The following is a 22,148-nucleotide window of genomic DNA, read 5'->3' as shown; positions in this document are numbered from 1 at the left end:
GCATCAGTTAAGCTTTCTCGTATTAGAGACATCAAAACTTTCATTAGAAAAGCTATATAGTAAGGGCGCTATCGCTGACAAAAATCGAGCACTCCGCGACAGTAAGATCAGGACTGAAGGTGAAATCGATGATCAGACCTTGGGGGATTTTCGAGAATGTATTCCAGCAGAGACTTCTCCAGTCATTTGTTAGTGGTATCGGCAGCACCATCGACATCCTTCTCGGAATATGCTTGCCCTGACATAGTTTGATGAAGACACTACAAAGAAATGAGACGAAAACGTTAGGAAACTGCTCATTACAAGTGACTAGGGTCGTAGCTTACCGTCATAAAATTAACATATAATACTCCAGTATTACTGCATTGTCATGATATAGGATGTCTCATAGATTAGAAGAATCCCAGCTCGCATATACAGCCCCAATGATTTTATCATGCAGTATCGGCCCAGAGCAAGCAATAATCCCCCGGTCAAGACCTTCTAAGTACAATCCCCGACTGAAGTCCAAGGGGCAAACTCCTGCATCCGTTACAACCCCACCAGCCTCTTCTACGATGACAACACCAGCAGCGTGATCCCATATCTTCTCTTTATACCCAGATCTTGCAAACTTTATAAAAACCTCAGCGTTTCCCCGAGCTATTGCTGCATATTTTACCATGCTATGGACTCGCATAGGTTGGTTTCTGGCATTAGAATGTACGAAAAGATACATTAGGATCAAATAAGAAGGTTGCCTCATAAAAGCTATATAATTTCTAACCAACATTCTAATTTAGTCCTCTCAGATATTAACATTTTCCGAACTTCAGAAACAGAATGAATAAGGAAATTCAGTTCATTAATGTAATAGCGAGAATGAAATTTATAAATGAAGTGGGAGAGAAAATAAAAGTAACACACTTGAGACCCATGCTGTTAGCAAGACCCGCCGTAAACAAGTGGTTTGAATTTGTCTTTTCCACGGGTTCACAAAAAGTCGCCAGAGATGGGTCATCAACAGGAGAAGCCTGTACCAACGTAGCAGAATTTGGCCATTCAAATTGTGTATCCCCTTGGATCAATGGTTGCATCCATGCCCGACCACTTCCTCTCCGTGCATATATCACACATCCTTTTTTCCAGATATCAGAAGATGGTGGAGTCTTCGGTATAGTTTGGCCGTGCTGATGATTATAATTCGACAATTCCTTTTTCATAGGGTAATTAGGACACCCAAGAACTCCGAGAACTACCTTCCCATCCTCGATCAAGGCTAGCGCTACAGCATACTGGTCACCACGTACAAATCCCAGTGTCCCGTCAACTGGGTCCAGCACCCAATGTGTTCCAGTTGGGCCCCCAGTTGAGTTGCATCGATTGATAGCCTCAAGGATTTGTGAAGTCTCGAGAGCTTTCTTTGGACACTGAAGACCATACTTTGGTGCTTCAGCTAAGCATTCATTCACAGTGTTCACAACAGCTGCAAGTAAACTTGCTGCATCCGGCTTGGAGAGTGTTTACCCTCTGACCAAACCGTGGCTCGTCCACTGCCCATGACAGAGAAAAGTGATTCTATTTCCTTTTCTTAATGTAGCTTTATTTCACGTGGGGCTGTTATGGTTTAATTTCTTTCAATTTTGGTTTTTAATGATCTTCTGGAAAAAAAAATCCTTTTAACCAACCTTGATGTGCCACGTCAGAATGTGAAGGAATGAGGACCGTCCGATGTCATGTGAATATGATGGTGGGTGTAAAGTTTTGGTATAAAATAAATTATGGTCCCGAATTCTGGTGTTTATGATGATATGATACTGGTACACTCAAGGTGCCACATTACAGTTGTAGTATAGAGAGGTCGGACGTTCTAGTAGTTGTAAAGAAAGGCTTCTAGAAGGAGGGGTTTTTAACTAAAAGTTGTTAGGCATTTAGATCCGTTGAGAAATGATCACATAATATACTGTTAAAAAAAGTGTTATCGGTTTTATTATTATTTAAATAACAAAATCGCTAAAAAAATTATCGAAAACATTATTATTTCTTCCGGTTTTGTTATTATTGGGTGTTTTATCAGTTTTGGTAAAGCGTTACCAGTTTTGTTATTTTTTCTACCGGTTTTGTTATTTTTTCTACTGATTTTGTTATTATTGGACGCTTTACAGGAAATATTAAAAAAACATTGATATTTTAGATAAAAATAATAATATTTTAAATAAATTTTTACTGATTTTATTATTTAAATAATAATAAAATCGATGACGTCTTTTTTTAACCTTATATTAAGAGTGCCACAGTATATAACTTCCCTCGTTGGATAACTGCATGGTGTGTGTAGGTTAAATAGTGGTGTACTGCTACTCTTCAATATAGATTAGCTTTACAATAAAATAAGCTTTGCACATATACTTGTTTACTGTTCAATAATTACTAAAAGGAATAAAAGTAAAAATATTACTATCGAATTTAGATATTATTATAAAAATTAATTAAAGATTAAGTTAAAAAATTATTGAACTTAAATGTTTAAAACCATTTTATTACAAAAAGTTTAATTAAAAATAATGATATCTTTTAAAGTTTAGAGAATGTTACTAAAGGGACTCACTGATATGTTGGCAATTGATTACAATTATTTTTAATCATTTCTATTTAATTATTATGGAACATTATTTCCAATTTTAGTTGTTTCATTTATAATATTAGCGTTTAAATTTACAATTATCTTCTAAAGTTCAAGAATCAATGTGCAAAAAGATGGAAAAAGAAGAAGGGTAAACTACGTATTTAGTATCTAAACTATCAGTTTTGGTCTGTTTTAGTATCTAAACTTTCAATTTTTCAAAATCGTACTTAGTGTTTATTTTTGGTCGTCAAAAGCTTAACATGTCTAGTATCTAAACTATCAGTTTTGATCTGTTTTGGTACCTAAACTTTCACCTTTTTTTTCAAAACTTAATGTTACATTTTGAACGGGGTACTAAAACGAAACAAAAACTAAAATTTTTAACGATAGGTACTAAAATGAAACAAAAACTAAACTTTAGGTATAGTTTTGAAAAATTGAAAGTTTGGGTACTAAACTGAGAGTTTAGGTACTAAACGTCTAAATTAGTCTTTAAACTTTTAAACATTCCAATTTCATCTTCAAACTATGACCCTCGTTCTAAATTAGTTCACAAACTTTTGAATCATCAAATTTCATTCTCAAATTCATCCAAATATACAATTAATTTCAAACGTCTAATGATATAGTATGGCCTAACCTGATTTTTATTAGCATCATGTAGTTTGGTATGAAACGAAAGTAATAGATTGGTAGTTTGGAATCTAAAATTAATTAATATTGATAATATTGGTACAAGTTCATTAAAACGTGGAGACATTTTAAGGTTTTGCACCATCAAGATATCAACGTCGTGCCTGCAACTTAATTACAAGCCCCCAACCGTTTCCCCAAGTAAAATCATCAAACATTATTGCCAAATGGCCAAAGATCAACATCAACACACACTTTCAAGGATTTCGTTCGTCGACGTACGTGTCACGTATCTAACGGTTGTTGATGCCAGATTTGTTGACATTTAACGTTACATTTGGTCTATATAAACCCCACATACATCCTCGTTAATGTTTGAATTTAAAGGATGGTATGATCTTTCTTTGTGCGGCCTGAAAATGGCGTGCTTTTGTTTCCTGGTGGACCAGAGGCGGAAGCTGATGAGCAGCAAGCCGGTCGCCGGGATGTGCTCTCGGTGCGGCCGAGCGGCGAGCGTCGGGGACATGAAAACGGTCACCCGATTCTGTTATGTTCCGTTTTATTGGAGGTCTTGGAAAGCTATAATCTGCACATTTTGTGGAGCTGTTCTTAAATCTTATAGGTGAAGTTGAGAGCTCGTCTCTTTTTGCCTTTCCTTTTTCGATTGTGTACATCAGCTGATACGCTAACAACAGTGTTTTTTAATTCAATAAACGAGATTAAGAAACTGAATAAGATATTTTTTCGGGATTCAAAATCTTGTCATAAATTTTAGGTTGCTGTTGAGATATTTTCATTGCTTGTTGTTACGCATTTTTTAATGGCGGGGAGGTGGAGGAGGAGGAAGCGAATTATATATATTGATTTCATGTTGATCGGATGGTTGATAATATATATAAGAGTGGTTAGGTTTTATGAATTTTGGGTTTAGGGTCGAGTTTTATGACTTTTAAAGTGATCTTGGTAAAATCTAAAATGATAAAAGCGGTATGAGACAATGAGACGAGTTCGTCGATATATCTTAAGTGATAAGAAAAGAAACCAGAGAATGATAATTGTAAAACTTTCATCTTTAAAGGAATACGATAAAATCGAAAAGGGAGAAATGATGTGGATGACACATGGATTCAATGTCAATAAAAATAGTTCATATCAAAATATATGACTGTCATATCATCCTTCCATTTATGATTTAATGCCAATGTAATCAAAATACGAACGAATTGAAAGTGTAATAAAAACTTTTAACAGTTATTTATTGGAAGCAAATAACAAGTAAAGACTTGCACTCAACTTTCGTGGTATTATTATTATTATTATTCATTTTAACTCTGCTTTGCTTTGCCACCACACTGAAGGTCAAGGTGGAATATGGCAGCCGTTAGGATCTTTACAGCCAATTGGAGGAGGTTCACTTGGAGGATCTCCTGCAAAATTAAAAGTCATACAATTCCCATGTTATACATATATATATCAATGTAACTGGGTAATGATTTAAGGACGGATACATAATTTTATGTTAAGGAAACGAATATAAACTTATAAAATTTCAAAGAACGAATTTAAACTTATAAAATTTCATAATTTTATGGAGGAGGTTCCTTGGCATTGAACACAAAGCACCCAAGCTCATTTGATTGTAATTGGACGATGCGTGTGTATATATCGCTTATAATAATATAAAGGGTATATTATAAATTTCATCACTCAATTTTTTTCTCTCTTATTTTAGCCACTAAAATTTATTTTTTTTAATTTATTCATTGAACCTCCGATTGACTCTTTCGGCCAATCTTCTGTTAAATACTTAACAGATTCGTGACTAAATATTTTTCTTTTAAAAATTATGAAATTACTCCAAAATTTTCATTTTTCGTGAAAAAAAATCCTAGTTTCAAATTTTCTTTGATTTCTCGATATGAGGCATCTTCTTCCAAATTCCAATGGTGCAAAGGTGGAGGAGGAGGAACCGAGTTGTATATCTCCATTTCAAGTTGATTGGGTGGTGGATATTATAGATCAGAGTGGTTTGAGGTTTCATGAGTTTTTTGGTGTAGGGTTGAATTTTATAAGTTTTAAAGTGATTTAAGTAAAATCTAAACTGATAGAGTTATACGATACAATGAGACGAGTTTGTTGATATCTTGAGTGATCAGAGAAGACACTAGAGAATGATAATTACAGCATTGACATGATACATATATAAAATTATAAAACTTTCATCTTTAAAGGGGAAAAAAGATGAAATCAGAAAGGGAGAAAATGACATTGAAGACAAGTGGATTCTATGTCAATAAAAAGCAGTCTACATTAGAGAATGATAATTACAGCATTGACATGATACATATATAAAATTATAAAACTTTCATCTTTAAAGGGGAAAAAAGATGAAATCAGAAAGGGAGAAAATGACATTGAAGACAAGTGGATTCTATGTCAATAAAAAGCAGTCTACATTAGCACGTATCTTTCCATTTATGATTTAACACCCAAGTGATAAAAATAGGAGCAAATCGAAAGTGTAATGAGTCAATTAATTTTTTTTAAAACTTTAGTGAGCAAAATAGGAGTGAGAAGAAAGCTGAGTGATAGAATTTATATTTTACCCTAATCTAAAAAATGATTGGAAATTAACATAAAAGTTTAAATTTGATGATCTTACTTTTCTCGAGGCTTCCTCGAGCCATGATGAAAGTGGAGATAAAGATAATGGAAACGATGAGAATTCGCAGTATAACAAATGATGCCTTCATTTTGGATATTGTTGCTGATCAGCTGGTAGTTTGGTTTAACCAACCCTTCTCCACAGCTATTTATAGACCAATATTGAATGCAAACCATACTACTTTTCAAAGATAATTCATGCAAAACCAGCAAATTTGACAAAGGACGGGCTGAAGAAATTTCCCTGGAAATTGGATTGCAATGAATGCAGGACCAATTTTTCTACAAAAAAAAGAGGAGAAAAAATCGAAATGAACCATTTTTCTGTTAATTCTATTAATCAATAGTACTTTCCCTGGATAAAAAGTCTAAATTTTTCTTCGGTAAGAAGTCCAAGTTAAATGAACCATTTTTTACGCGGCATTTGTGGTAGTGTGCTGTTGAGAGGTACTGATAGGACCGGTGGAATCTTCAACCATATTGCTTGTTCTGTGAAATTTCATGGTTTACCTTTTTTTCTATGGTCCATTCTACTGGAATGGATTGTCTGGCTATTTCAGTTGAGCCTTTCTTGGTAACTCGACAGCCAAACTCAAATGGAGAACACTTTCCTCAGCTCAGTTCTTCTCATCATCTTCCATCTTTCCATGGCTACTTTCTCAATGAATTTAACCTCCATACTCACAGACCAATCGGCTCTTCTTGCACTGAAAGACTCTGTCGCCCACGATTCCAAAAATATATTGGCAACTAATTGGTCTGCCTCCACTCCTGTCTGCAATTGGTTCGGTGTCAGCTGTGGATCCAGGCACCACAGAGTCACAACTCTAAACCTTTCAGGATTAGAACTCACAGGCACCCTTCCACCCCACATGGGAAACCTATCATTCCTTTCCTTTCTTTCCATCAAAGATAATAGCATTCATGGCGGTTTACCGGTTCAATTATCGAATTTGCACCGGCTGAAACACATAGACTTTGGTAACAACAGCTTCACCGGAGAAATTCCGTCGTGGTTCGGATCATTAACTGAACTCCAAGAACTGTATCTGCACGTTAACAACTTCAGTGGTGTCATTCCATCTTCTTTAGGCTACTTGCCGAAGCTAGAGAAGTTGAGCTTGTATGAAAACCAGATTTCGGGTTCAATACCATCCTCCATCTTCAATATGTCTTCGTTGCAGGGTATTGATCTAAGCAATAATATGCTCTCCGGTCCCATACCCTTCATTAAACTGGATTTGGTTTCGCTGGAATTCATCAATTTCAACTACAACAATCTCACTGGCCTGTTTCCAAAGGATATGTTTGATCATCTTCCTAATCTGAAAACTCTATACTTGAGTGGTAACATGCTTTTTGGTAGAATTCCAAGCAGTTTATTCAACTGCAAAAAGTTACAAACGTTATTCCTGTCGACTAACCAATTGGAGGGGAGTCTACCGGCAGTAATTGAGAATTTGAGTATGCTTCAGTCCTTGGATATTAGTCATAATCACTTTGAAGGTAACTTACACTAACATTTCTTTATGCTTCAATTTTAAGATTTTTTTTACTGCAAAAAAAAGAGTAGGAGAATTTTGAATTTGATTTGTGAATTTTATCATTGCAGGTCAAATTCCAGAACAAATTGCAAATTTAACACTTCTTAGGGAGTTTGATGGTTCCCATAACAACTTCACAGGTGAATGAATAAAACATAACTAATTTACTTTTAAATTATTTTTTAATTTCTAGCTTTTTATGCTAAATTTCAATTATTGTGTTTTTAATCACAATCAAGATGCATTAGCAAAAAAAAAGATTTCCAAGCATCATAAAAGGCGTTTCAATTGAATCATGTTTAGAATGAAAACAGTGAAAACTGTATGTAAGTTGCAGAACTTTATATTATCATCAGTTCATCACGTTGAAGTCTCTTTTTTTTTTTTTCCTTCTTCTCGCATGTTGGTCTAATGTATTTGACTGATAAAATTTGTTGCAGGTACAATCCCACAACTGATTGGCAACCTAAAGAATCTAGAATTCTTGAGTTTGGGTGTTAACAATCTTGTTGGTCCCATTCCTCCAGAGATATTCAATTCATCATCTCTGCAAGTCATTTCTTTGCTATTAAATCAGCTCTCTGGTCGTCTTCCGTCAAACATGGGGCTTTGGCTTCCAAACCTGGAATATCTCCTTCTTGGGAGTAATCAACTCAGTGGTTCTTTCCCAATGTTTATTTCCAATGCCTCTCAGCTCATTTTTCTTGACATGCCGCATAATTACTTTTCAGACTCCATTCCCGACACTCTCGGCAATCTAAGAAACTTGAAAAAACTCAACCTGGAAGTTAATAATCTAACTTCCTCTGGGTTGAGCTTTCTCTCTTCTTTGACAAACTGTAGAGGCTTGGAAGTCGTGGATTTCGGAAACAACCCATCGATCAGCGGTAAACTTCCGGGTTTGGTAGGAAATCTTTCAAACACTCTTCTGAGATTCTTCGCTGCTAGGTGCAACATCAGTGGTAGCATACCGAGTCAGTTCGGTAACTTAAGTCGCTTGATAGCCATAAAGCTAGATGACAATAAATTGACAGGAACGGTTCCTACTGCAATTGGAGGATTAAAAGAGTTGCAGAGTCTCTCTCTTTCGGGCAATAAGTTGGAAGGACCGATCCCGTCCGAGTTATGTCGTCTAAACAAGTTGGCTTTCTTGTTCTTGACCAACAACAAGTTGTCCGCACCGGTACCTACTTGTTTGGGTGATCTTGTTTCTTTGCGGCAGCTCCTCCTTGGCTCCAATATGTTTTCTGGCTCAATACCTTCAACCTTGATGGGGCTTAATGATTTGCTGATCCTGAACTTGTCTTCAAATTATCTCACTGGTCCTCTTCCAATTGATATTGGAAAGTGGAAGGTTGTGAATAGTTTGGATTTGTCGAACAATCAGTTTTCGGGTGATATCCCGATTAGAATAGCCGATCTCAAAGACCTCACTTATTTTTCTTTATCCGATAATAGAATCACAGGTTCTATTCCTGAGTCATTTGGTGAATTGTTGAGCTTGGAATCCTTGGATTTGTCAAGAAATAATCTATCCGGAGAGATTCCCAAGTCCTTGGATAAACTTCATTATCTCAAATATTTCAATGTCTCTTTCAATAGACTGCAAGGAGAAATTCCTGATGGAGGACCATTCGGAAGCTACTCGATCGAATCATTTAAGGGGAACGATGCACTGTGTGGTGCAGACCGACTTCATGTTCCAAGATGCAAAACTAAACCCCTTGGAAATTCCAAGGCAAGAACTAAGCTCATAATATATGTAGCACTACCAATTGCCTCTATAATTTTGGTGGTTGCTCTAACCATCATTATCTTGCGAAGGTCGAAGAGGAAAGGAACATCGGAAACTCCACAAGACTTGTTACCTTTAGGAATGTGGAGACAATTTTCATACCAAGAGCTTCATCAAGCCACAGATGGATTTAGTAAGAGCAAATTGCTTGGCACTGGGAGTTATGGTTCAGTATATCGAGGCACTCTTCTAGATGGAATTACATTTGCGATAAAGGTCTTCAAGTTAGAGTTAAAAGGAGCCTTTAAGAGCTTTGACGTTGAATGTGAAGTTCTCCGCAACATCCGTCACCGGAATTTAACCAAAATCATCAGTATGTGCTCCAATAATCTCGATTTTGGAGCCTTGATACTCGAGTTAATGCCTAATGGGAGTCTTGACAAATGGTTGTATTCCAACAACCATTTTCTGGATATCCTACAAAGATTGAACATACTGATAGATGTTGCATCTGCTTTGGAACATCTCCATCATCATCATACAACACCAGTGGTTCATTGCGATCTAAAGCCCAGCAACATTCTACTAGACGAAAATATGGTTGCACATTTGAGTGATTTTGGAATCGCAAAACTCTTATGTGAAGAGGATTCAATGATCCAAACCATGACCCTTGCAACGATTGGATATATGGCACCAGGTGGTCATCCTAATTTTACTCCTCTAGTTTGTAACTTTTCTTTTCATTGTCACACAACATCATTGAACACTGATATCTATTTCTCGGTAAATTCATATGCAGAGTATGGATCAGAAGGAATTGTTTCTACAAAAGGTGATGTGTATAGCTTTGGCATTCTTACGATGGAAACGATCACGAGAAAGAAGCCTACAGATGAAATGTTTGCTGCAGAAATGAGCTTGAGGAGTTATGTGAAAGAGTCGTTACCATCTATGGTACATCAAGTTGGAGACACCGAATCGGGGAGGAAACATTTAGCAGACAACAATTGTGCATCATCAATTTGCAGGTTGCCTTAGAATGCTCAACAAATATACCGGATGAAAGGCTTGATATGAAACAAGTTGTCACAAAGCTGGAAATGATTAAAGTCAACTTCTTGAAGGATATTGAATTAGGTCGATAACAAGGCTTTTGTTTCCTGGTGGACCAGAGGCGGAAGCTGACGAGCAGCAAGCCGGTAGCCAGGAGCGAGCTTCGGGGACATGAAAACGGTCACCCAACTCTGTTATGTTCCATTTAATCGGAGGTCTTGGAAAGCTGTAATCTGCACATTTTGTGAAGCTGTTCTTAAATCTTACGGATGATGTTGAAAGCTTTTCTCTTTTCCATTTGCACTGTACACACTAGCTAAAATTAAAACCATACTACTTTTCAAACATAACTGATACCATACTTTTCCGTATTATGTTTGGGATTCAGAATTCAATTATTCAAATTCGTAAAACTTGTAAAATAGACAATGGGAGGTTTCTTGAAATTTCCATGGAAGGCAATCCATTTTTCTACACCCCACCAAAGAAAATGGAGAAGAAAACTAAGTATAGCTCTCGTCTCTTTCTTTACTTTCTTTTTCTTGGAAAAATTAAAATTAAGGGAGTAATTTTTTTTCTAATAGTACGAGGTGATTATAAGATAGTATATGTTCATAATTTTTTTTAGTCATCGTACACACCCTACAAAGACATCTATTCGAATATAAGATCTCAAAGGAAAACAATTCTCTTTTTAACCACTATGATCACTCAATAGGTTCAACCCATCAATTTTTCTTCAAATGCATATAATCGAACTAAGTTAAAAAATTCATGAGCATAATTCAATAAATATCAAAATTTTATATACGATTTAACCATATCAAAATTAATATATAACATTATACGTTGAGTTAAAGTTCATATATATAAATATATTTACGGAATGGCGCACGTTTGTGGTTTTCTCTGGGTGCATGTTAGCAGGGCTAATGGAATATGAGAATCTCGTCGTGTCTCCGATAGTTTCGTCTGCCCTAACTTCCGATAGTTAGTTCAGTTACTTTTCTTTCCTCTTTAGTGTTTAATCGATCGTCTGATGGATTGGAGAAAGTTGTTTGGGTGCTCATCAGGACAAGACCTAGAGTACTTTCCTCCAAAGCTTCGAAACGGGATTCCGACAATCCTTCCTCCTCCTGAGATCTTTGAAGTCGGAATCTCTGAATGGAAGTTATCTCTATTGGGGCAATTCCTTGGTGTAGCTCCTAATTTCTCCTCATTGCAAAGGACCGTTGACAACCTGTGGATTAAGGCATTGTCGGGTTCCCGAGTGCATGTGAGTTCGACTGGTAACAATCTCTTCATTTTTTTTCTTTTAACTCTGAATCTGCTAGAGATTTGGTATTAGAAAACGGTCCATAGTACATTCAAAACAAACCTCTGATTCATAGGAAATGGGAGCCAAACATGAAAAGACTCAATTTTAACTTGTCAAAAATTTCAGTTTGGGTTCATCTTTACAACATGCCTCTAGAACTCTTTTCCCGAGCTGGATTAATTTATATAGCTAGTTCCATAGGTGTTTCCCTTTCAATGGATACAATTACAGCTTCTAAATCTATACTTGAATATACTAAAAACTGTGTTGAAATTGTGGTGAACGATGAAATTCCCAAGTATGTTGATGTTGTTCTGAAAGATGGGTAAGCTACTTCGATTTATGTTGAAATACCATAGTTCCCACTGTATTGTAAAAAATGTAATGTTTTTGGGCATAATGAGAAAAAAATGTTTGCAGAAATCTATTTCAGCTCCGACTGTTTCTCAAGTATGGAAAAATAAGGGAGAAACAAAATCAAATACATTTCCCACAATAGTTGGAGGAATTGAAGCCTTGCAGGAACCGGAGAATCCTGGTCCTAAGACTAATGAAGAGCAAAATATGAATGTTGCTAAAGTGGATCTTGAACTAGATTGCATTGAGAATTTAACAGTTCATAAAGCTACTGAAGAACAGAGTGAGCAAACTGCTACTGATCCTTCAATATTAGTTCCTAATGACTATGCTTTTGAGAGTGATCATTCGCCTAAAGAACCTTCTGTTTCTATTGATAATGGTAAAGCAATTATTCAATCAACTGCCCTTAAACGGGGTAGAGGCAAGCCTGTTAAGGATACATCAAAAGCATCATTAGCAAGATCAAAAAATAGATTTGAAGTTATTTATTCGGTTGATGAGAATCCTCCAAACCCAGAAAGCCAACCAAGGAAAATTCGATCTGCTTCTTTGGGAGTTGCAGGATTGGTGAATGAGCTTAAATCGAAAAAGAATGATCATTTAGACAAAGCTAAAACTCAAACAGTAGGTGATAATGGGGGTACTTTGGGCTCACATTCTCAATAATTATAACCTTTTGGAATGTTAGAGGATTAAACAGTCCTTTAAAGAAAGATATAGTATTGCACAGAGCCAACAAAAACAAAATTAATGTTTTATGTTTATTGGAGACTAGAGTTAAAGTTGATAAGTCAGTGGGTATTTTCAAGACTAAATTTGTAAACTGAATGTATGCTCAAATTATGAAATAGCTTTAAATGGGATCTATCTTGGTGTTCCTCTGTTTATTACTACAATTTATGGTAGCAATTATGGCATTGTTCGAAGACAGCTATGGTAGTAGTTATGTGACTTGGATAGAAATATTGGCCAATTCCCGTGGATACTAGGAGGGGACTTTAATGTTATTCTGCATTCAAACGAAAGCTCGGACCATGAGTTTTTTGCTCATTACCTTACTTCTAATATGAAAGATTTTCAAGACATCACTCAGGAACTGGATCTTAAAGATCATCCCTATTTTAGGCCTTCCTTCACATGGAGCAACAAGCAGCACGAATCTTTTCTAGCAAGGAAACTTGACAGGGTTTTGATTAACCCCAAGTGGCCAAATTCTTTAAATCAATCTTTTGTTGAATTCCTTGCTCCATGAATCTCTTACCATTGCATGGCCCTTGTCTGGCTTTCCAAAGAGGTTCCAGCTAATAGATCTATGCCATTCAAATTCTTCAATTTCTGGACCCTTCACCCGAACTTCATGAATGAGGTGATGTAATCTTGGCTAAGTATTGTTCAAGGCAACCCAATGAAAGTTCTCTTTATTAAGTTAAAGCGACTCAAAGCCAGCCTAAAGAACTTAAATAAAATTAGTTATAATGATCTCTCAGCTCGGGTAAGGCAAAAGAGGAGTGAGTTGGAACAACAACAACTTCTTACCTCAAGAGGAGAGGATGGTATCGAAAAGGAGCTAAACTTACAAATGATTTAAAAATTATTGAAGATGCAGAGGCAATGTTCCTTAAACAAAAAGCCAAAGTGCAGTGGCTAAAGGAATTAGATAAATGTTCTAAATTATTCCATTTTATTGTTGCAATTAAAAACAAAAGGGAAACTATCCGAGTGCTTGTTGATGAACAAGGAAACATACTTTAATCATTTGATGCTATGGCTACTGAAGTGAAAGATTTCTTCTCAAACCTTATTAGTACTGTTGATCCCAGGGTAAAAGAAAGTGATCATAATCTTCTGAAAGAATTGCTTCTATATTCTTTGCCTTTAGAAGCTTCTTCAAGCCTTGTCAATGAAGTTACAAGAGAGGAGATTCAGGATGCCATATTCTGCCAAGGTAATAACAAAGCTCCTGGTCCTGATGGCTTCACCCCTTACTTTTTCAAGAAAACCTGGTCTATTGTGGGTGATGATGTGGTGGCTGCTGTGAAACATTTCTTCCAAAATTCCTTCCTCCTTCCAGCTTTCAATGCAACTATCATTGCACTGGTTCCTAAAGTTCCTAATCCAAGTTCGGTTAAAGACTTTCGGCCAATCTCCTGTTCTTCAGTAGTCTACAAGACTATTACCAAGATTTTGGTTAAAAGACTGACTAATCTTCTTCCTGAGATGATAACTTTAAATCAGACTTTTTTATTAAAGGAAGAAGTATTGTTGACAACACTCTTCTTGCTTAGGAAATGGTAAAAGGTTATGGAAGGAAATCAATCTCTCCAAGATGTTCCTTGAAAATTGATCTCCATAAGGCTTTTGATTCCCTTCATTGGGGGTTCATTATAGTTATTCTAAAGGCTCTTAACCTTCCAAGGAGTTTTATAGGTTGGATTGAAGCTTGTATTTTAGAAGGTAGATACTCCATATCATTTAATGGGAGTTTAATTGGCTATTTCAAGGGAGCTATAGGAATTAGACAGGGAGACCCTCTGTCCCCCTTCTTATTTGTACTTTCAATGAATGTGTTCTCTAGAATTCTCAACTTGGCGACTACTAGGGGTTTATTTGGTTATCACCCTAAATGCAAGAAGATAAGTCTTACTCACTTAACCTTTGCTGATGATTTTTTGCAAAGGTAATGTTGAATCTATTGTTGGAGTCATAAGTGTCTTAGATCACTTCTATTAAATGTCTGGCCTCAAACACAAAGCTGCTAAATGTGAGATTTTTACTGTTGGAATCTCTTTTTGTATTATCAAGGATATTAAACAGATTATGGAATTCAATCATGGTTGTTTGCTTGTGAGATACTTAGAAGTCCCTTTAGTCACTCGAAAACTCTCTGAAAAGGATTGTGAGTTCTTATTGATAAAATCAAAGCAAGGCTCCATCATTGGTCTGGAAAGAATCTAAGTTATGCAGGCAGACTCGAACTCATACGATCTGTTTTGTTCAGTGTTGCTAAATATTGGTGTAGGCAGTTAATTCTACCCCAATCTATCATCAACAAGATTGAACAACTATGTTCCTGGTTTTTCTGAAAAGGGGCAGATAAAGTTGTTGCTAGAGCCAGAGTAAGCTAGGAGAAAATTTGTCAATCAAAATATGAAGGAGGGCTAGGATTGAAGAACATAAAATCCTGGAACAAAGCTTGTTTAATGAATCTTATCAGAAAAATCCTTGCGGGTGAAGGTTATTTATGGGTAGCTTGGCTTGATCGCTACGTTCTTAAGGAGAATGACTTCTGGTATTTGGAAGTCAGAGCTAGTGTAAGCTGGTGCTTAAAAAGAATAATGAAACTAAGGACTGAAGCTCATCCTATCCTTTCTACTGGAGCAAAGCAAATCAAGGAAATTTGGGAAGAGGTACGGGTGAAAGGGGAAAAAGTACCATGACATAAACTGATTTGATTTCCTCTACACATTCCAAAACATAGCATGATTGCTTGGATGGCTCTCTTGGATAGACTCCCAACAAGGGATAGACTTCAAAGAATGGGGATTATAACTGATGGTAATTGTGTTATCTGCAACAACACACTGGAGACAAGGGACCACTTGTTCTTTCACTGCCCCTTGGTTGTTTCTTTATGGGATTCCAGTTTGCTCCTTAACGGGTTGAAGAGTACCACTTTGACATAGGAGGAAATGTTATCATGGGCATGTTGTGCTTGGAAAGGTAAGTCCCTCCTCACAACTATTTTGAAGCTTGCTTGGTGTGCATATATCTATACCCTGTGGGAGGTAAGAAACCGAAGAATGTTCCAAGGCTATGATGAGTGTTCAAAATCGTTAATCTTTGCTCGTTATTTCTTCGATTTTGTGGAATTATTGCTGCTGAATTGGTCGTGTTATACTTGTTTATGTACAGGTCCTTACTTTCCTGAATTTGTGACAAAACGGGCGAATTCTGCATTTTTATTATTATTTGGTCACGGCTGGAGACATGGGCATGACTCTAGGCACGACGCAGTGTGACATGGCAGTTTCTAGAAGGTCCAGTCAGCGACGGCTTCTAGAAGACTGTCTCTGTACGCCTTCTGGAAGATGGACGAGCATAATTGCATTAGGAGACTAGTTTAAGTTTGAATTTAAATTTGAAAAACAATTATCTTAGGATTATTTTATTTATTTTCATTGTTTATCCCTTAGGCTTTGAGAGGCTATAAATACCCACTTGGGGTAAGCCTAAACTCATCATTCAAATTACATTCTTTTTTTCTCTCTAGTTTTTATAAAAGTTTTCTCTTTTTACTTTTCAAGTTCTTTTCATTTTTTCTTTTATTTTTCAAGCTTTGTTTTCAAAATGCTAAGTATGACTTTTGTCATGATTAGCTAAACTTTTCATAAGCTAAGAGCTGTCGCGATAACTCAATTCCATCGGGAGAATTGAAACAGACCCTTAATATCTTCGGAATATCTCTCTCAATCTCTGCGCTTATTTTTTTTCAAAATCAAAACAGTTTTCAAAATCAAAGATTGACTTTGGTCAAGAGGTTGTTGCGATTAAATGTGTGAGAGGAAGATTCGGCTTATAGAAAGCAATTCGACTTCCTGGGAACACACTTGGTGAGATAGCTTCGCCAAGAGGGAATTGAGATCGGAATTGACGGTTATCGAAGCAACAATCCGAGTCGGACGCCATGAACTTAAACGGTAATTGATCTACGACAATTGATGTTGTTAGAATCAATTACCGAAGCCGGAATCAAAGATTACCTTGGGTATTTGGTATACAAGATAGAGTCACGGGGATAGCCCTTGTAGACAAAGTAACCGACGTGAATCCCGAAGAGAAAACTTTATTCGATGATCATAAGGAAATTGAGTCAAAGCGAAGCTTGAGGCTACTTTTATCGTATTTATTCACAATCTTCATCTTCTTATTATTACTTTAATTGCTTTTACTTATTTAATCGCTTTTATTATTTTAATATTTTATTACCAAAATTCCCCCATTTTTACTGTTTCACGCCTGCATAAATAAATCAGACAGAAATTTATAATTTTCTAAGTCCCTGTGGAATCGACCCTTACTTCTCTTTACTACGTATTTCCTTTTTTATTTATTGAGAATAAGGAATTTATTTTGACATCCAAAACGACAGTTGTCAGGCTGCTTCAGAATAGTTGAAGAGATTCTTAAGGTTGTTAAGGATATTGTAGGTATTCAATTAAGGGGGAAATATTAATAGACTTGATAGTGTTAATATTAATCTTTATAATTTGTGGGTATAGTCTAACCGATCATTTGATTTTGTAAGTAGGTTGTTCATATGGGTTTCGGTTGGTGATTGGTTTTGTAGCAGAACTCTGCTTCCTTGGGTAATAAAATTTGAATTATCCAAAAATAAAAGTTCATATATAAATTAATATAAAGAGAAGTTCATATATAAGCTTAATATTTACATCTTTAGTTAAACCTAATTATAATTTTGATATATTACGCATAAAACCAAATCTAATCTATACTCGATAAGTATAAAGAGATTGACAAGTTATGTGATCAAACTCCCTACTTCGGGAGTTCAAATTTAAGATTTTTGAACTGAAAAATATCTTGAATTTTATTAACCAATAATTTCTGAAAATAATAGTCTAAATTATTTTTTAAGTCATGCCGTATAAGATATCTAGTAAAATGCACCTTCTTTTAGAGCAAACCTACTTATTTTTATGGTGGCGTGTAGTCGAGAGATGGTGATATTTCAACCTCATCGCAGCACGGTCTAAGAATTTTCAGGGTCTAGTTTGAATTTTCTGGTCATGCTATTGACAATGAATTCCATCCAATTTGCTTTCTTTAGAATACAACAGTTTAGGCTACAATAATCTCACTGGTCATCTCTCAGAAGATATGTTCGATCATCTTCCGAATTTGACAGATTCCCAAGTCCATGGAGAAACTTGGCAATATCAATTATTTCAATGTCTCAGTACACCTGAAGAAGAGATTCTTGAGTATTACTTTCCCTAAAAATCTCGGGTTCAAGCAGTTATGTATTTCCAATGGGGATTCAGAAATCAATTATTCAAAATTATAAAACCTGTAAAATAGACAAAGGGGCAGTTGAAGAAATTTCCATGGAAGACAATCCATTTTTCTACACCCACCAAAGAAAATGGAGAGGAAAATCAATATGACTCTCGTCTCTTTCTTTACTTTATATTCTCACTTGGAAAAATATCAAATATAGATAAATACCATGTCAAGGGATGAAATTATTGAAAGACAACCGACAATCACAAATCAGAGTCGAGCGTCATGAGACTACTATCTCTGAACGACAAATGTTTATATAAAGAGTGGATCATCTAGCTATCTAGCTCGTGTCTTCGTTAGTAGCTTTACAAACTCCATTTTCATCTACTCAGCACCCAAAATCAGATGGGGAACACTTTCCTCAACTTAGCTCTTCTTATCATCTTCCATTTTTCTGTGGCTACTTTCTCCATGAAGTTAACCAATATAGTTACAGACCAGTCGGCTCTTCTTGCATTGAAAGATCATGTTACTCACGATCCTGAAAATGTCTTAGCGAATTGGTCAGCTTCCACCCCTGTTTGCAATTGGCTTGGTGTGAGTTGCGGATCCAAGCACCGTAGGGTCACAGTCCTAGACCTTATCGGGTTGGGACTCGCAGGCACCCTTCCACCCCACCTAGGAAATATGTCATTTCTTTCTCTTCTGTACATCACATACAACAGTTTTCATGGCAGATTACCTGCTCAATTATCCAACTTGCAACGCCTGAAATATTTGAACTTCGGTAACAACAACTTCTGTGGAGAAATCCCATCGTGGTTGGGATCATTAACTCAACTTCGGGAATTGTCTCTGTACCATAACAACTTCAGTGGTATCATTCCATTATCCTTAGGCAATTTGTCAAAGCTAGAGGAGTTGCGCTTGTTTGAAAACCAGATTTCAGGCCCAATACCTTCCATCGTCTTCAATATATCTTCGTTGCAAATGATTGCTCTAGGCAATAATATGCTCTCTGGTCCTCTACCCTCTTTTCCACGCAATTTGCCTTCTTTAGAATACATCAATTTTGCCTACAATAATCTCACTGGTCATATACCAAAAGATATGTTTGATCATCTTCCGAATTTGAAAGATCTGATTTTAAATGTTAACATGCTTTCCGGTAGAATTCCAGCCAATTTATTCAAATGCAAAAAGTTGGAAATGATATACTTAACAAGAAACCAATTGGAGGGGAGTCTACCGGCAGAAGTCGGAAATCTGAGCATGCTTCAATACTTCTTCATGAGCCGTAACAAGTTTCAAGCTAATTTACACCAACCACTTTTTAAATATTTACATTTTTGTTTTCTTCTTCTTTTCAAGGCTTTTTAAGTATTTACAATATATATTCCTTTTTTAATCATTGACAGGTATGATTCCACGACAGATTGGCAACCTACAGAATCTACAATATTTGAGTTTGAGAGTTAACAATCTTGTTGGTCCAATTCCTCCTGCAATATTCAATATATCAACTCTGCGTCTCATTTTTCTGTCATTAAATCAGCTCTCTGGCAGTCTTCCATCAAACATGGGGATTTGGCTTCCAAACCTTGCGGGATTATATCTCGACAGTAATCAACTCGTTGGTTCGTTCCCAATGTATATTTCCAATGCCTCTCGGCTTACTGGTCTCAATATGTCACATAATTACATTTCAGGTTATATTCCTCACATTGTTTCCGGTCTAAGAAACTTAGAGATACTCTACCTGGATTTGTCGAACAACCAGTTCTCGGGTTATATCCCAATCGGAATAGCAGATCTCAAAGACCTCACTTATCTTTCCTTATCCAACAATAGAATCACAGGTTCTATTCCCGAGTCATTTGGTGATTTGTTGAACTTGGAAACTTTGGATTTGTCCAGAAATAGTATATCCGGTGAGATTCCTAAGTCCATGGAGAAACTTCGCAATCTCGAATATTTCAATGTCTCTTTCAATACACTTCAAGGAGAAATTCTTGATGGAGGGTCTTTAGGAAACTGGAATGATGCCCAAAATTTGGATTTTTCCGGAAATAATCTTTCAGGTGCAATCCCATATAGAATCTGTGATCTAAACAGTGATTTGAGATATCTTGCCCTCAACGGCAATCAACTGGAAGGGGCACTGCCACTATCTTTGATCAATTGCAGTGAGCTGGTAATTCTGAATGTTGCGAACAACAAGTGACACCTTCCCTCATTGGCTGGGCACACTTCCAAAGCTTCGAGTTCTAGTTCTGAGATCCAATAGATTCCATGGTCCCATTCAAGATTCCGTACCCACATCTTCCTTCACCAAATTGCAGATGATTGGTCTCTCTCGTAACGACTTCACTGGCATATTGCCAACCAAGTTGTTCCAAAATCTCAAGGCTCTGAAAGAAGCAACTGGATACGGAAATGATGATGATTACAGGTATTCCGTCAATTGGAGCTAGAGTTTAGAATAACAGTATACATACCCATTTTCACAAGCATAGATTTATCGATCAACGGATTCCATGGAGAAATCCCTGACGCAATTGGAGAGCTTAGGTTGCTTCTAGCACTCAATCTCTCGCATAACACCCTAACCGGCCCTATACCGCCATCATTCGGGAATTTGACAGCACTTGAATCGTTAGATCTCTCGTTCAACAAGCTGAGTGGCAAAATCCCTTCCCGGTTGACGAATCTGACATTTCTTGCAGTGTTGAGGTTCCAGAACAACAATCTCGTCGGAGCCATTCCCCGTGGCAAGCAATTTGAAACATTCGAGAACGATTCGTATACAGGGAACTTGGGTTTGTGTGGATTCCCATTATCGGAGGAATGTAGCAATGATGAGACACCAGAACCAGCAGCAGGAGATGAACGAGGTAACGGTAAAGGGATAGCCTTTATTTGGAAAGTTGTAATGATGGGGTACGGGAGCGGAATGGTATTGGGAATTAGCACTGCATACGTTGTATTCACAACAGGAAGACCATGGTGGTTGGTCAGAATGATTGAAAGAGATTTGAAAGAGAAGATTGCGAGCTGGATTCGGAAGAAAAATAGAAACTAGTCTTATGTCCGGGTAATTTATATGAATGTTTCTATTCAATGTACCAATTAGACATGTCAGTGGGCTAGCCCATATACAATCAAAACTCATACAATCTACTCCTTGAATTATTGTCAAAAAATTCAACTCGGATACAACTAAAGCCCATGCAATTAAAACTCCCCCAAATATATATATATATCCTAACTCGTGACCCATAAATTTATTAAGCCACCTCAGTGGTGAATAAGAGTATTGTTTTTCCTAAAAATCTCGAGTTCAAGTAGTTACTTCTGTATAGTGTATGTGTGTGTTGTGACAAAAAAAATTATAAACAAATACTACTATGTGATCACCTCAAAGTATTAAAAAAAACTCGTGAAGCGAAATGGACATCTAGAATCAGTTGGGCCTATATGGCTTTCGGGCCGATAATTTCAACCCAATCAGCCCAAAAGTAAACTCTAGTTCTACGCTCCGTCTATCCAAACCGCAGCCACCATATTTATATCCAGAAAGACTAAGCCTGTAAACGAACCGAACGAATACGAACTGGGATATGCTCATGTTTGTTCGTTTAAGTTTAACTGAGCAAATGAACGAACACAAACATAAACGAACAAAAAAATTCTTGTTCGTGTTCGTTCGTTAAGGAAAGTAGTTTGTTTGTGTTTGTTCATTTAAATGATAAACGAATATAGATGAACGAAAATGAACAAATGAATGTAAACGAACACAATAAACAAACATAAACAAACATAAATGAAAATATTTTTCCTTTCCTAACAATTTTAGGATTATATTTTATTTAATTGTTTTGGGATTTTTTTATTTGTATTTAAAATTAATTAAATTTTAAAATATTTATGTGAATCAGATTAAAATTTATTGAACTTTAATATTTTAAATGGATTTAAAGATATTAGGCTAAACATAAACGAAAGCACATAAACGAACATAAACGAACGAATATAAATAAACATAAATGAACGAACTTCCCGCCAAAAGATTCACGGACAGTTCGGTGAATGTTCGAATCGTTTACATGCCTAAGAAAAGCCTATAACATTACAAACATTATTACGAATTTATGGTATAATCTAATATTAGTATTGATGAAGATAATAAAGATTGTTAACCGAGTGACG

The 22,148-nt window shown here is 36.3% G+C and overlaps 5 protein-coding genes across 5 annotated transcripts; 3 read left to right on the top strand and 2 right to left on the bottom strand.

Moving 5' to 3' along the window:
* Positions 1 to 341: 341 nt before the first annotated feature.
* On the bottom strand, positions 342 to 781 carry LOC120148044 (PAP-specific phosphatase HAL2-like). The gene has a single exon (XM_039161243.1). It carries the CDS (start codon positions 770 to 772, stop codon positions 386 to 388), a length of 387 nt encoding a protein of 128 aa, XP_039017174.1. The 5' UTR covers positions 773 to 781; the 3' UTR covers positions 342 to 385.
* Positions 782 to 787: 6 nt separating this feature from the next.
* Positions 788 to 1,540, bottom strand: LOC120147788 (PAP-specific phosphatase HAL2-like). Its single transcript, XM_039161087.1, has 3 exons — positions 1,507 to 1,540; positions 907 to 1,435; positions 788 to 809 (listed from the first exon to the last, which is right to left on the bottom strand). The coding sequence occupies exons 1-3, from the start codon at positions 1,538 to 1,540 to the stop codon at positions 788 to 790; spliced, it is 585 nt and encodes a 194-aa protein (XP_039017018.1).
* Positions 1,541 to 3,613: 2,073 nt separating this feature from the next.
* LOC120148052 lies at positions 3,614 to 3,897 on the top strand. Its single transcript, XM_039161249.1, has one exon. It carries the CDS (start codon positions 3,658 to 3,660, stop codon positions 3,862 to 3,864), a length of 207 nt encoding a protein of 68 aa, XP_039017180.1. The 5' UTR covers positions 3,614 to 3,657; the 3' UTR covers positions 3,865 to 3,897.
* A 2,591-nt stretch (positions 3,898 to 6,488) lies between these two features.
* LOC120148147 (LRR receptor-like serine/threonine-protein kinase EFR) lies at positions 6,489 to 10,527 on the top strand. The gene is made up of 4 exons (XM_039161334.1): positions 6,489 to 7,408; positions 7,515 to 7,586; positions 7,887 to 9,881; positions 9,984 to 10,527. Exons 1-4 carry the CDS (start codon positions 6,499 to 6,501, stop codon positions 10,220 to 10,222), a joined length of 3,216 nt encoding a protein of 1,071 aa, XP_039017265.1. The 5' UTR covers positions 6,489 to 6,498; the 3' UTR covers positions 10,223 to 10,527.
* A 7,817-nt stretch (positions 10,528 to 18,344) lies between these two features.
* Positions 18,345 to 21,021, top strand: LOC120147773 (probable leucine-rich repeat receptor-like protein kinase At2g33170). Its single transcript, XM_039161082.1, has 4 exons — positions 18,345 to 19,236; positions 19,358 to 20,133; positions 20,282 to 20,391; positions 20,451 to 21,021. Exons 1-4 carry the CDS (start codon positions 18,345 to 18,347, stop codon positions 21,019 to 21,021), a joined length of 2,349 nt encoding a protein of 782 aa, XP_039017013.1.
* Positions 21,022 to 22,148: the final 1,127 nt, after the last annotated feature.

The sequence above is a fragment of the Hibiscus syriacus genome, unplaced genomic scaffold (assembly GCF_006381635.1).
Source record: "Hibiscus syriacus cultivar Baekdansim isolate YM2019G1 unplaced genomic scaffold, ASM638163v2 tig00002655_pilon, whole genome shotgun sequence".
Lineage (NCBI taxonomy): Eukaryota > Viridiplantae > Streptophyta > Magnoliopsida > Malvales > Malvaceae > Hibiscus > Hibiscus syriacus.
This window is presented reverse-complemented; position numbering and strand designations above follow the sequence as displayed.